General features: G+C 32.6%; 2 protein-coding genes across 2 annotated transcripts; both read right to left on the reverse strand.

Moving 5' to 3' along the window:
• Window positions 1-53: 53 nt before the first annotated feature.
• Window positions 54-2031, reverse strand: LOC106099239 (28S ribosomal protein S31, mitochondrial). Its single transcript, XM_013277706.1, has 6 exons — window positions 1893-2031; window positions 1535-1806; window positions 1196-1319; window positions 929-1087; window positions 639-859; window positions 54-364 (listed from the first exon to the last, which is right to left on the reverse strand). Exons 1-6 carry the CDS (start codon window positions 1901-1903, stop codon window positions 102-104), a joined length of 1050 nt encoding a protein of 349 aa, XP_013133160.1. The 5' UTR covers window positions 1904-2031; the 3' UTR covers window positions 54-101.
• Window positions 2032-2460: 429 nt separating this feature from the next.
• LOC106099320 lies at window positions 2461-9865 on the reverse strand. Its single transcript, XM_013277832.1, has 6 exons — window positions 9622-9865; window positions 9345-9537; window positions 8824-9273; window positions 8687-8743; window positions 5235-5356; window positions 2461-4506 (listed from the first exon to the last, which is right to left on the reverse strand). Exons 2-6 carry the CDS (start codon window positions 9472-9474, stop codon window positions 4243-4245), a joined length of 1023 nt encoding a protein of 340 aa, XP_013133286.1. The 5' UTR covers window positions 9475-9537; window positions 9622-9865; the 3' UTR covers window positions 2461-4242.
• Window positions 9866-14592: the final 4727 nt, after the last annotated feature.

Genomic DNA, 14592 nt, shown 5'->3' on the forward strand with positions numbered 1-14592 from the left:
GCAAAGAATTCCGAATGAAGACTTCATTATCATAGACTAAATGAAACAATGTACAGATTTAAATATTTTTTTAATGTTCTACAACTAAAATATGCTTATGTTTACACATTGGCTTCTTTATCAATATTTTTAACATCCCATACACCAACTTCCAATAATACATCCTTCTTAGATTCAAAGTATTCCTTGTACCACATTATGTGATCTTTTTTCTCTTGCGCGGTGTAGAATGGATTCTTTGAAAGACCAACACACACTAACTCCATGAAATGTCTGATTGGTCCGTGTCTAGGACACCAACCTTCTAAATGCACATCTAAGAAAATATGCTCAGAAAAATGTACATTATTTTCGTCTTCCAGTCCTAAAATAAACGTAACAAATATTCATATTCATATAATGCTAAATCAAAGTATTATATCAACCCCATACAACTGTTACAATTGTAAAAGTTTGGATGGATGGATGTTTCTCCAAAATCTCAATGAAATTTGGCACAGATGTAAAACTGAGTCTGGATGAACATATATGCAATTGCTAAGTTTTTTTTTTAATTCAAACAGATAAAAAGGTATGAAATAAAAATTTTGCTTATAAATTTAAAATGCCATTGTAATTGTACAGAGTAAAATATTTACCTTGTTCATTATTAATAGGGAACTGCCAGACTTTCCCCTGCTCAGTCCACTGTACCATCTTCTGGAAGTAATTAGCTGGAGGTTGTAATGTAGCTAAATCTAACTCTCTTTGGTTCAATCTCTCCCACACATCAAGCTTTGTGCCATAATTCTCTTCTTTAGCTTTAAATATACCTAATGGTTCTCCGCCAAATATATTGATAACTGTGGCTTGAGGTGTGCTATTAAAAGAAAAAGAATTCAGGTCTTTGTAATCAAAAAATAGTAATAATAATGTGTAAACTTCTTACCTCCGTTTAACAAATTCTTTTCTTTGTACAAATCTTGTTTTAGGAGCTTCTGTCCGTGCTTTAGCCACGAGACGTTTAACTTGCTGGCCACGAGTTTCTGTTTTGAAGCCTTCATCACCCTCTTTTGTGCGATCCACTTTCATTCCTACTAATAAGTCACTAGAAAATAGATAAAGTTAAAGGTTCAATGTTTTTATGATAACTTGCTTTTAGAGATAGATTTTAAATGTAGCTATCAAAGTAAAAGTATGTGTAACTTATACTGACCTTAAGCTTGTGGAGGTTTGATTAATTTTTCCGAGCACTTTTGACAACAATTCTGCTTCAGTCTGTTTGACATCTCCACCAATTGCTTGAGCAACTTCCTCAGCTGCTTTGGTAAGATTCTCTTCTGTAAATATTAATTAGTAAATTAAATGAGCGCTTGAAAGTTGACATGACCAAGAAGGACTATGATGACGGGAGATAGATTAACCAGGAGGATGAAAAACTTAATACCGTCCCTACAGGAGAAGGGCAAAGACGTGAAGTAGATTTTATTCTATTAAAGATATTTTTTTCTTTGTAATTTTGTATCAAATATTTTGATATATTCAGCTTACTTGCCTATTTTTTGTGTTTTCCTTTCTATCTCATCGCCTTTCGGTTTCCGGTTTCTCTCAGGAGCAACAGTGAACTTCTCTGTATATTCGTTTTCGCTTATTTTAGGCGCTGCCATCATACTTTTTAGAAGAGCTTGAATTTTTTCTGTTGCGTTCTCAGTTTTATTTTGTGCTTTATCGTCTTTCTCTTCTATATTTGCAATCTTTCCATCCTTTTCTGGTGGTTTCTCCGATAAACATCTCACAATTATCCTGAAATCTCTCCTGAATTTTAGTCTGAAAATAACAAATATAATAAATATGTGAAAAACATATAATGCTAAATTTAAATGAAAAAAAAAAATCATAGAACGACTTGAAACCTTGTTAACATTTTTTTTGCTGCTTTTTACTATGTAAGGTTTAAAGTACTTGTATTGTAAATAAATACTTGATTTATTTTCTAAGAGGTTTTTGGAGGTTATGTTAGTGATGTGATTGTGACGTTTTCGACTCATAGAGTAAAAATATGCGCGATGCGAATGACAGATTAGAAAATCGATTTCTTGCTCCTCGAAAGAAATAAAACTTTTTGTATAAAAAAATTTTTCGACCCAAAAATAACGATTTTCTTGTGTTTGTTTAATTTTCTTCCCAATTATTGATACATTTTTACTTTCATGACACATTCATAGTTTATTAAATGCCCTTGTCGTTAGGTTGTTAGTTAATATTCCCACCTCTTGAATACCAATGGTATACAAATCAAACCTTTAAAAAATTCCACTGTAAATAAAGTCTTTTGATATCACGATAAGTATTATGTTTAGCTCACAGATATATAAATCAATTTTTGTATGAGTATGGTATTTCATGTAGAGGCTTGAGTTGTGACAAAACCATCATTATTTGTAGTAAATAACGTAATAAAAGCAAAATAAAACGAATAAGTATATTTCAATGTTTAAGGCACTTTATTGGCGGACGGGACTAATTACCGTTTATATTTACAGTTAACATCGAATAATCCTAAATTCCTTACTTAATACAAAACATTTTTGTAATACAATTTGATAATTACACAAAACATATTACTATTGACACAATAAAATACATAAATATTATCAATAATGTATGTAGTAACAATAAAAGGAGTTTTGTCTTCGCTGCAGTATAACATGTTTCATCAAGTATTTATTTTTAGTATTCATAATGTCACGTAAATATTCGTCAAAATACTTTGTTTTTGTGGGTTTTTCAGACAAAACATGTATACAAAATATATTTGGCATCTCTATTTTTGTAGGAGAGAGAATGCAAAAATTCTTGCAGGAGTGTTTTGGCTAAAATTAACCCAGTTATTGTACAAATATTTCGTATTACAAAAAAAAAAAGTTTGTCATAAACTTTAAAGGAATATTGCATATTATTCCACCATAAGTTGAAAACTATCGGTAACATATTATGAAAAATATTACTAAATTACAAAATAAACATCACTATTCTTATAAATAACTTAGCACAAGTAGCACTGCGGTTACAATCACAAATTATTACAAATATAAATCGGAAATTGAAAGCGGCAATGGCAGTAATGTTTCAACAGATTAAAGCTCTTTATTTTTCCCACTGCATATATCTTTTATAATCTTTGAAAAAACCAGAAACAATATTTTTTTTAATATAGGCTAAATATAATATTCTGGCTTGGGGGAGCTTCAATCACCTATTAAATCGCTTTCTAATGTACGCAAAGAAATTAGCTTCATATTTTCCTGATCATCCTACACTTTAAGAATATAAAAAAAAAACTTAATAAAGTTACTGTTACAAAATAAATTTAGAATGTACTAAAACTTATGAGCACTGGAAGACAAAATATACCCTTTTCATAACTTTTACTTACACTAAATTCTGACTAAATTCCGGTAGGCTCTATTACTTAATATGACAAACCAACTATCAGCACCATTTTCATAACAGTATACAACATTTAAACGAAATTTAAACCTAAATTAACTTTAACTGCACCATTACATGCTTTAAAGAATAAATAAGTACGCCAAATAACCAGTTCGATGTACTAAATGCTTTTGAGCAAATAAAGTCAAAAATTATGTCATTTCGAAATCAAATTAGTATAGCTTTATTGTTAGACAATAATTTCAACTAAATATATATTGACTTAAGATAATTAACATAAGTACACAATCGCTTGTGATGCAACTAATATACAAACGAAAATCAAATATGGCACTATAAGCAACATTTTGATACCATGGCAGTGACTTATTTACATAACTATTTTTTAGTTAAAGAAAACCTTAAATCCTTACTGAAAGTACACTTGTGACACTCAGGGGAAGGGTACTAAACAAATAACACCTCATTCGTCACAATCTGGTCAGTAATTAATGCTCTAGGTGGTTACAAAGGAATTACAAAAATCCCTCTTGAGTCAAGTAAAATTACTGAATTCACTTACATCGTCAAAGATCAGCTGATAATGAAAGAGAGAGGCTACTCCAATTGTCTTTTAATAATAGTTATCTACATGTCCATTTTTGACCGACTTCACAAAAGAAGGAGGTACTCAATTCGTCTGTATGTTTTTTTTTTTTATAAAAACTTACAAGTCATTTCCGACTTACATTTGTAGTCTAGAAGGGACCTGCCTCTGATTGGCGACGACATAACCCTTCCAAAATCTAATATAATACATCACATTTCACGTTAGGAGGTAATTTTAATGAATCCGAAGTGTGTGAACCCTGGCCGCAGCCACAATGTTCTGTTCTGTTCTCTTTGGGCGATGTTGACAGTATCACCTTTGTACAGTCTGGCGAGTGTGTGCGTTGCGCAGGAGATCTGCGAGCGGTCGAGCGCGCGCGTACTGGAGTCGTCGCCAGTCGCGCACGTGCTGAGGAGCCGCGGCTCCTGGTTGGGTTGCCGTGCCCATACGAAGTAACAGTTCGGCGCGTGTGTTAGGTATACGATCTGGTGGAATTCATTAGTAGGTGTAAATATTTGGTTGATAACTTGGGGTAAATTAAAAAAAACAGATTTTTGCCTGGTGGGAATGCGTTTTACTTCGTCAGTTACAGATTTTGAATGCTAATTAATAAATATCATTCCATTTTCCGAGACGGTAATGAGAAATTTGTACGTTGCTCTTTAAAAAGTGGCAGGCGCTCGCGAACAGTAGGTTTAGATGAAATAAGGGAAATCTGACTTTTTTAAAGCTAGTCTTTTGAATGGAACTATAAGAAATAATAGGATAGGCTTTTAGATGTGTTTTAACGAAAAATGGTCCGTTTGTGGTTAATTACTTTTGATTGCTGTCGTTTGCGCATCTCATTGTTAGCTATTTTTTTAAGAAAAGCCGGTATTGGGCTCATTACCGCTACTGTACCATAAACATGCAATAAAATTGACTGAATCGTAATCTCGAATTTTTGTTTAAATCGAAGTTTATTATAATGCGGGTCAACAGACTTCTTTTACATTTAAATATTACAAATACTGTTTTGTATTAGAAATTATTCATAATTTTATTAGCACACGCGTCATAACTAGGCGGATAACTGACGCTATTGTTTGTCCTGTTTAATATTTAGTGGTGAATAACGAATTGGTATTTTCTATGTATTTCTCCTAAAAACTGAACTCCCTTTAACATAGAAATAGGAATTATTTAAGTAAAAATTTACTTAAATTTTACTAACCTGTGTGTAAACAAAGTACAGTCCAGATTCCTGAATAACGAAATAGTTGGTATTGAGTTCTATTTTAGTTTCACTGCCTTTGGTTGATACCTCCAGGTCGCGTAGCCAAGGACCCACGATTGCTGAGGAACAAATAATACGTTAAAATTTTTAAAAACCTTTCTTAACCAATGTCAGTTGATGGAAAGATTATTTTTTTATAATATAAGGTAGCAAACGAGCAAGCGGCCATCTGAATCCACCGAAATGGAAAGCGACTGCCGCCCATAAATATCCGCAATTGCAGATGCGTTGCCTACCCTTAATTGATGGAGGAGAAGACGCACATAAAGAGGACATTTTCCCTTCTCATGCGTCTCCTCTACCGTCAAATTTACTTTTCCTTTCCTTTTAAGAATAGGGTGAGAAGGGAAAGGGACTAAAATTAGGCTAAGATTAAATTGGTCGGTTAAATATGCAATTATTTTTAAAATCATTTAATTATTTTTTGTGTCACGTTCGAAGGAATTTTAAGCGAGCTAAAGTTTTAAAGTTAGTTTTTTAATGAATTTAGTAATGTTACCTGAAGTAACTTGTATCTATAGGCCTTGTTTACTCGATAAGCGGAAATCGTTAATATAATCGCATAATTAAATAATTACTGCCATTATGATTACTGAGTTATATGAGTTGGCAACACTTGATATGCACGCCATAAATGATCGTATTTATTAGATGCTATATACAGCATGTTGCAAAATTAAATTTAAAACAAAAGGCGTTTTTATTTTTTTTAAATATTACAATTAAATGATAATTTTAGACCACAAACAGCTTAAAATTTTCCGAACACTAACATTGGTTAGAACAGAGTAACCTCTCACTTTAACCACATATAATTGTATTATTAAAAATGAGGAAAATCCGTAACTAGGGTTTGCGTAAGTCTAAATGTATCTAGGTATGCTACTAGACGTCAGTTCTGAGAAAAAATATATTTCTCTTACATTTACGATAATCTTAAAGCGATTGTAATAACGAAGGCGTTATGAGTCATAAAAATCTATTTGTTTATTAAAATATAATGTTGATATAAATTTGTAATATCTAAGAGGATCCGCAACTGTAACTTTTTTAAATATTAGTAGATTGAATTTATTCCTTTAACTATTTCAACTAAGTTCTAGGCTTATGCTAGGATATGGTTTACATTAGACGAATGACGGGATTCGAACCCTCGACCGCCAGATCGGTAGTCCGTACCCTAAACCATTAGGCTATTGGCGCTTTAACTGGGTTTAAACTTTAAAGTGTTCCTCTCTATATAATAACCGTGGGTTTCAATACTAAAACAGAAAGTAACTTATCTCATATAAAAGACTTTTTACTAATGTTTATTTGTATAACAGTTGGATCACGCGAATGATCTAGATTATATCTAGGTGTTCCAGCTGACGCCTATGTATTGGTTGATAATTTAATTGAAATGGTATAAATGTGTCACTTAACGGCACTTAACGAACACTTGAGATAACCGTAAAGTGGTTCTTTATTTTGCAACAACTTGCACTGCGATAGCCTAATATCTGAGTATCGGATTGTGACCTGAGGTTAAGTTAATTATGAGTACTGTTAAATTTAATTTTTCCGTTACGCATTGTCAGATTTTATAAAATACCCCTTTGTTAAAATTGCATTAATGTTTATGGTCGGTTTATTCCCATAATCATTTGCTAGGTTTTTTTTACGAAATACAGATGTATTAGCTCGTTTTTAATGTAAATTCGTATTTTTTCTTTTTCGAAATGATGAATACCTAAATTATGACATTTTTTAACGACAGTCTATGACAAAACATTTTCACATTCCTCAAAACAAGATTTTTTAAAATGATGTAATAAAATTTCTGATACGAAGATTTCTGATGAAGCGAAGGGGTAAACAAGCAGCGGGAACACCGAGATGTTCAGCGAAGACTATGCCGACATCCGTAATACCAGAGTATTTGTCAATAGACAGCCCTACGACTGTTTACTATTGTTATTGTAAATTCTTGATAAGGAATTAAATGCTTGCTTCCGTTTGAGTGTTTGCGTCTATTATGAAACTAATCTTTGAAACTGGATCGTGTCAAGAGATTTTTATAGAACAGTTAGCAACTCAAGTTTCATTGTTCGACCTAAATATTTACAACTTGACTATATGAATTTGTAACTTAAAGCAAATGAATTTAAAATAAAGTCAAATTTACGCGCGAAAATGACCACAGACACAATATTTTAATTTCGTAAACATTAAAATAAAGATCATAGATGTTAGGTACAATATGTTGTTTTATATTCAGCTAGCTTTCGCCTGCGTATCCGTCGAATTAAAAAAAAAATCAAGAGTGTGAGCCTATGTGTTCTTCCAGACTATCCTATACATCTATACCAAATTTCATCGAAATTCAGCCGTTTAGGCTTCAAACTCCAACAAACATCCATCCATCCATCTAAACTTTCGCATTTATTATATTAGTATGAAAGTATATGTCGCATTGTATAATAAAACTAATCTTAAGTATTGTGTAATACTGAAAATTACCTATTCACTCCCTTAACCTAACTAAAAATATTTATCTTTGTTCCTAAGATGTATATGTTTTCTTAAGTCCACACACAAATAAATCATTGCTAAATAATATATTAACATGTGTTAGTATTATACGAATCACTTAAAATAATTCAAATTAAAAATTATAGTGCAAAATTAATATTCTAAACATTATTATGTGTAATATTATTAACCCAAAAACTCCCATAATAAAACAAATTCATTGACTAATAATTGAGTAATCCTTGTTAAAAAGTCCAATAAATAATAACTATTTAAGTGTGGAATGCATCTTTAATTACCGACAGCTTTCCTTAAAAAGAACATAACAGTGTCTGGCTACTTCGTTTGTAATCAACAGATTAATCCATCTGAACCTTCTGAAGCTTAATAGAGTATCAAGTTTGTATAAATTATTCAATTATTACAATTTGCACTTTATAATGTCTACAAAAGGTTGCAATTTGAATGGCTAGAATGTTAAAACAATGCAACTAGGACTTAGACATCCTGCGGTACATAAATTATCATTTTAATCACATATTTGTTGTGCGAACGCTACTCTGATATGTGAATGAATGGTACAAATGTTATGACAAACGAATATAAACATTAACACAATGGAGTTACAGTTAATATTACATTGTGCATATTAGGAATTAAATATATATTTTTATATTGTATTGATTCTTTGTTAGCTTTATTTGTGATTCACCTCAATATTGATTGTTAATACTGTGATTGTATTGAAAAGTTAACTTATGAAAAAAATAGGTTGAAATGTATAAAATTTTTGATTTAAATAGGTACTACATGGAGAAGAAGAGTGGTAAGGGCTTTTTAAATTTAATAAAACTTTGAAATTGGTGTAAACATACCTTGAGACCCCATATTAACTTCCCTCATGGCTCCATTGAAGTGAACTACCAGAGGCTCTAAAATGTAAATTTTCAACCATTAAATGAAAATAAAAAAATAACATACTTTTTAAAATTAAGTTAAAAACAATATCTACCTTTTTGGAATGCTGCCATGTCATAAACAGGGGCCTTGTCTTCTTTGGAATCCTTTTTACTGGAGTCAACAAGCAACATGTCCTCCCCAAGGTCTTCAACATAGTACCTCCTGGCATTTGGTGAAATATCCTCCTTGGCGAAGTTCATACGCGGCTCGCGGCCCTCCGCTCGCACTTGAGGCCGCAGCCTCGACACCAAAGCACTATGCACAGGCTTGTCCTCTTCCCCTACACCGTCTTTGAAGTTCTGAATTAAAAACTGTTCTCGCACCATCTCTATCTGTTTCCTCATCGATATCATCTCGTTCCAGTAGTAAAATGCTACCGAACAACTAATTATCATACACACGACGCTAAGCAAGAAGTTCATTATGAACAAAAGTTTTATTTTCTTGGAAGACGCTATCGACAAAGTCGTGTTTATATGCACTCCGACGTCTGCCGGTTTCTCTAAAAATATAAAACAAATTGATTTCACGTAGTTAATTTAAATTATTAATAGATGAAAAAGCTATAATCACCTGTTTTTAAATGTATCACAGTTCCATCTTTAACTTTTCTATCGTTACTTGTATTCAAAAAAATATTCGCCGCACCTGGTGAGTTTAGAGGAACCCCCTCGCACAAGTTTATTTTTTTATCTGCATCCATTATTATTGTTATAGTACAGCGTACTACTGTTTATGCAAAATATTAACGTGGGCGACGCCGTCCCTAAACAAAGGAAGTAAAGCTTATTAAAAGTTCGCACGAACCGTACGATAACCGAGAGTTGATAACAAAAAACACATTACATACCGAAAATATTTCGTTTGCACTACATAAACTCACTTAACTATGTTTCATTTAATTCTATTTTAAGTTTTTCAAAGTCTTAATTCTCTAAAAACCGGTCCGTTCTTACACCAAAACAAACAAAAACGTAAATAACACAAGCGAAACTTTCAATTTGTTCGTTTTCTGACGGCCCACAATGGCGCGATCGTGCGGCTTGGCCGCCCGCTACTGGACTGTATGTCGTCGCGCCAAATTCAAACTGAGAGCCTGTGAAGGAGCGGTTGGGCCGAGAACAGAATGTGGTCGCGCGCGGTACGTCACCGAGTGCCTGTAGTGCGTGCTCTTAACTTTTACCAATGAATGTAATGCTTCTCATAGTTTTAATCGTCCTTTTATTGCTTTTGATAGAGTAAAATTGCAACCGACAGCAATTTGCAAATATTGTAACAAACAAAGCCTTCACATTAGGTAGACCTTCGCGGTAATTTCGTCGTAGGTACATATAGTTTAGACAGTTTGTGTTAATCTGTCCAAATAAAAATTAAAACAGATTAATTAGTAACTGTCGCTTGCAATAATTTTAAAATTAAAAAATGGTCAATAATTGTACTTTGTATTGTTTAAATATTAACATTATTGGTTTTTTTATTTCATTCATAAATACAAAATAAATCATTATTTCGATACATAAAATTTATCTCTTTTGAGTACTGATGACGTCACGAAGTGTATTTGAAATATTATTACCCAGAATTCCGCAAAATGTCAAATCCGGAAAATAAATTTTGTTAGTAAAAAGATTTTAAATGAAGATATCAATAAAAAGGTACCTTCTTCTTAGATGTTTTTTACAATACGGTCATTGTTACTTTTACCTGTATATTGTGAAGGTGTATATTACTCCTTACATATCTCAGGTAGTTTCCGGAAGAGAACGGAAATCGTAAGTCATTTGTAAAACGAAACGCACTAGCGTTTCAAATATATTTCCACAACGCCGGTTGCTGAAATATAAAGTACCGGCGAATCCAAAAACAGATGCAATGCTTATGACTGCACCTATTACAGACCAGCTGCTTCCATTCCTTGCTCTTATTAAGTGCCGCATCGTTTATTGATAATATCCGGGAATTTGCACAGCCTAAAAAAAAGATAACGCAAATCACAGAAAAAACTAAAACAGTTGTAGATAGTGTAGTGTGGTATTAAAGTTCAAACGATATAAAAACTATTATCAATTCACAGTTTTAATTTAGCGAACATATTTTTTTAACGAAAACAACGATTAAATAGAGCAACATATTGTATTTGTTTTATGCGGGTTAATAAAATTTCATGCTTCCCCTTAAGTTACAGCAAGCAACATGCAAATATAACTTCAGAGATTCTATTCGCGGACACGTGCGAATTGTAGAATGCTTTCAGATTTAGACTGGGATTTGTACTGAAAACTTCGTTGTTTTTCTTTGGTGTTCTGATAGTCGTTACGTAAATAAACCGAGGTATTCAAATCAACAAGTAAATTATCAATCGTTAGTTAATCATTGTAATTAATTTATGATTTATGTTCAAAGTTCAGGAATTCTTGCTTGATTGGAATTCAGGCTTTACTTTAATATGTGGCAGTAATTGAATGTTTATGTTTTCTAAAAGATTGTTATGATTGTCGATGGTACATGTAAAGATATTCCTGCAGCAGTAAATATCTGTGTGATCTCCAGATACACTGGTACTGGCTGGTGACTGGATATTTTCGTCTTGTCTGGAACAGTATTCGAATTGCCTGCCAGTGCCATGCCAATGTACATATTTGAGATGTCCAAGCTTACCGTATTTATGATTTCAATAGTAACCATCTACAGCTTCTTTAATGTTATTATCAAATTCAAAATTAGACTACAACTGCAATATAGAAATGGAGAAAAGTTGATAACATTTGCATTACAAAAAAATAAGCGTTATTCTTTGTTTTAAAATTACATTAGGCGCGAAAATAAAAATTGACATAACTACAAGTGTACTTTTACTAGGGTAACAGAAAAGTTACAATTTTGTTTGTCATATTAGCGACATTGAAGTATATTGTAAATTACATTTAGTAACTTAGTAATAATAGCCACGTGGTTATACAATCTAGTTTTTGTGTTGGATGACCTAAATATGATTCAACTTATTTTACACGTGCTCTCGTCCAAGCATTGGTTTAATATTGTCTATGATACGACATCCATAACTATCTGTGTGTTGTTATAACTTTTTTATACCAGCAGGCAGCAGGTCAAGGAATTCAAAAGATTCTGCCTCATGAAAAATATTCGACATAATAAGTCTTTCATTTTATTAAATCAATTTGGTCAAATACTCGAAAGCTTATAAGAAAACATGATAAATTAACTATCAAACGAAAGTGTGCCACTATGTACGTACTGAGAACTGCAGTTTTTCGTTACGCGGAAAACTTAATGATTCGCCTTTGTACTACAGACAAGAAAATAAGCTGAAAAATTGGAACTCACGTGAATCACCGCGTGACTGATTCATACAACTGGTATGTTTGAAACTTGCAGCGTCTGCAACGAAATATTGATTTTTATTGATGAATACATGGTCTTTGTCGTTTTCATTGTTATTATACAATGCAATAACATTGTTATGTAGGAACAAAGAACGCTTTTAGCATAGTACGGGTTAAAGTTCCGGCGATATGAATAAACTCGCGGTTGCTTTAAGACAAAGTTGCATGGGAACAATCCTTATCAGCTGCGGCGGGTATAGCGAATAATTCTAACGATTGAAACGTGTTTATTTCCAACAATACAAGGATTGGGTATTTTAAAAAATGACATACGGTGCGGGTTTCAATGTTAGATGAACCCTTTTTATCAAATAACTGATCGAAAAGCGTCAAGCTAAGTCGCATTTATTTATATGGCACGTAGAATTAAACAGAAAATTTGTTCGTTTTCATGATATCCAAGAGTTTTTTATGATATATGTGTTTTGACGTGTGCTCTCACATCAAGGAAGTATTGCCGGCGGCTGGCGGATGAGTAAGCCTGTCATTGCCCCTGCTGTGGCACACATAACCGTTACGCCAATGTTTACATTTAGGTCGTTCTCTCTGTGACACGATGATTTACAAAAAAAAACTATGACATCGTGCCCAAGACCTTAATTTAAAAACTTCGTTTTTTAATAAGAAGGATTTTGCAATATTCATACTGGCTGGTTATAAATAAAGTAAAACTATCGGATCACGCAAAAAATTCTTTGTTTAATCTATGCTGTGGTCAAAAACCGGTATAATAACCTTAACAACTCCAATCCGGGTTTGTGGATAGACAAAGACCACGGTGTGTGGCGCCCAAATTTTGCTTTTATTTATACTGAGTAAAAATTTGAGATAAACTTGGCAGAAATTAAAGTCCTTTCTCTTCTATAATATTAAAAATAAAAAAGAACACGTGAAAGTGTATCGTCTCGTGCAAAATTTTGTTCTAATTTTAATCTTTGTCATACGCGGAAATGTGCGTACATCTTATTTGGAGTTCGAGGAAATTAACGAAGTGACGATCATCTACACCGTTCTAAAGGGGGGTACCAGTACGAAGAAAGCAAATTCATGACATTCTCCCAGCTCACTATGGTGCTTATCTAATTTACGAGCAATTGTTACGCAATTACTGCACGTGGTAGTAAACAACGCATGTTTGGATGGCTTCCATTCAAGTATACAAAGTAGTTATATGTTTATTATTTTTAAAGTAATGAATGTTGGATGATAATATCGAATATTTGGTTGTTATACGATTATAGATTCACGGAACATTTGCATTTCACAACATAATTTAAACCATTCAAATTTTTATTGTTCATTGTTCGACACTAATATTAAGATAGTGTTTTGTTTTTATTAGATACATCGAGGTTTTCGTGTCTGTGTTCAATATTAAAACATTTGTAAAATTAGTACCAATAACATGCGGTACCGGCATGCGAATTATTGCGAAAAAAGGTTGAATGAACCGGGGGGATGACTTACTCTTTTATAATGCGGCAGCATCCGAAACATTTCCGCATAATCTTATGAAATTAGTAAAGCCACATGTTTCTGTATTCCTAGGATTGTCACATTTTCGTCATTTCTATATTTAGTTTCGTTTCAAATGTACATAACGAACAAAAAAATATTTTGTTTGATATGGTTACCCTAAGTGTAAATGAATCCTTGCGAACGGTTCCAATCATTAATTCCCTTTTGCAGTTTAGGAGAAAAATTACTTTTTTTTGGCTTGCATGACTTGAACAAAGAGTTATTCTTCCATTTTAGCATAATCTTCATCAACTGTTTGATGATATACCATTTTTTTGTAGATAGATAAGCTATAATGAATGAATAATTGTTAAAAATGCAGTTTTAGATTTTTGTTAATAAAAATGTAAATAATTGCTAATTTCACCTATGCAATTACAGACTTGCACGCGCGAATTATTTGTGGAGTACGTGAGTAAACACACGACGTTTTGTTTTTCACGAAAACGAGTGTTGTTGATGTTAATGAACAATGTTTATTGGCGTTTGTATCTGACCTTTCAATTTTTATTAGCGAGTAGCTTTCACCCACGACTTCTTTCGCGTGGAATTAAAAAAAAACAAAAGCAAGTAACCTATGTATTCTTCCAGACTATGTCCTACATTTATTCCATTCATTGAGATCCGTTCAGCAGTTTCAGCGGCAAACTCTAACAAACATCCATCCAAAATTTCGCTTTTATAATATTATTGAGATGTATTCTATAGTTTTATCAATCAAAAGTTTTCATTAAGAAATTCATCTTTAGGAATCGATGACAACTACTTCTTTTCTGTAAAAGAAAATTAAACACAATATTTGAATGTATGTCTTTAAAGGATCTCAATTTCGAAAGGAGGTTACGAATTTGGCCGCTATTAAGAAGGATTTCACACCGTTATCGTACCGAGGTTGTTGA

Source organism: Papilio polytes, unplaced genomic scaffold, assembly GCF_000836215.1.
Source record: "Papilio polytes unplaced genomic scaffold, Ppol_1.0 DF824135.1, whole genome shotgun sequence".
Lineage (NCBI taxonomy): Eukaryota > Metazoa > Arthropoda > Insecta > Lepidoptera > Papilionidae > Papilio > Papilio polytes.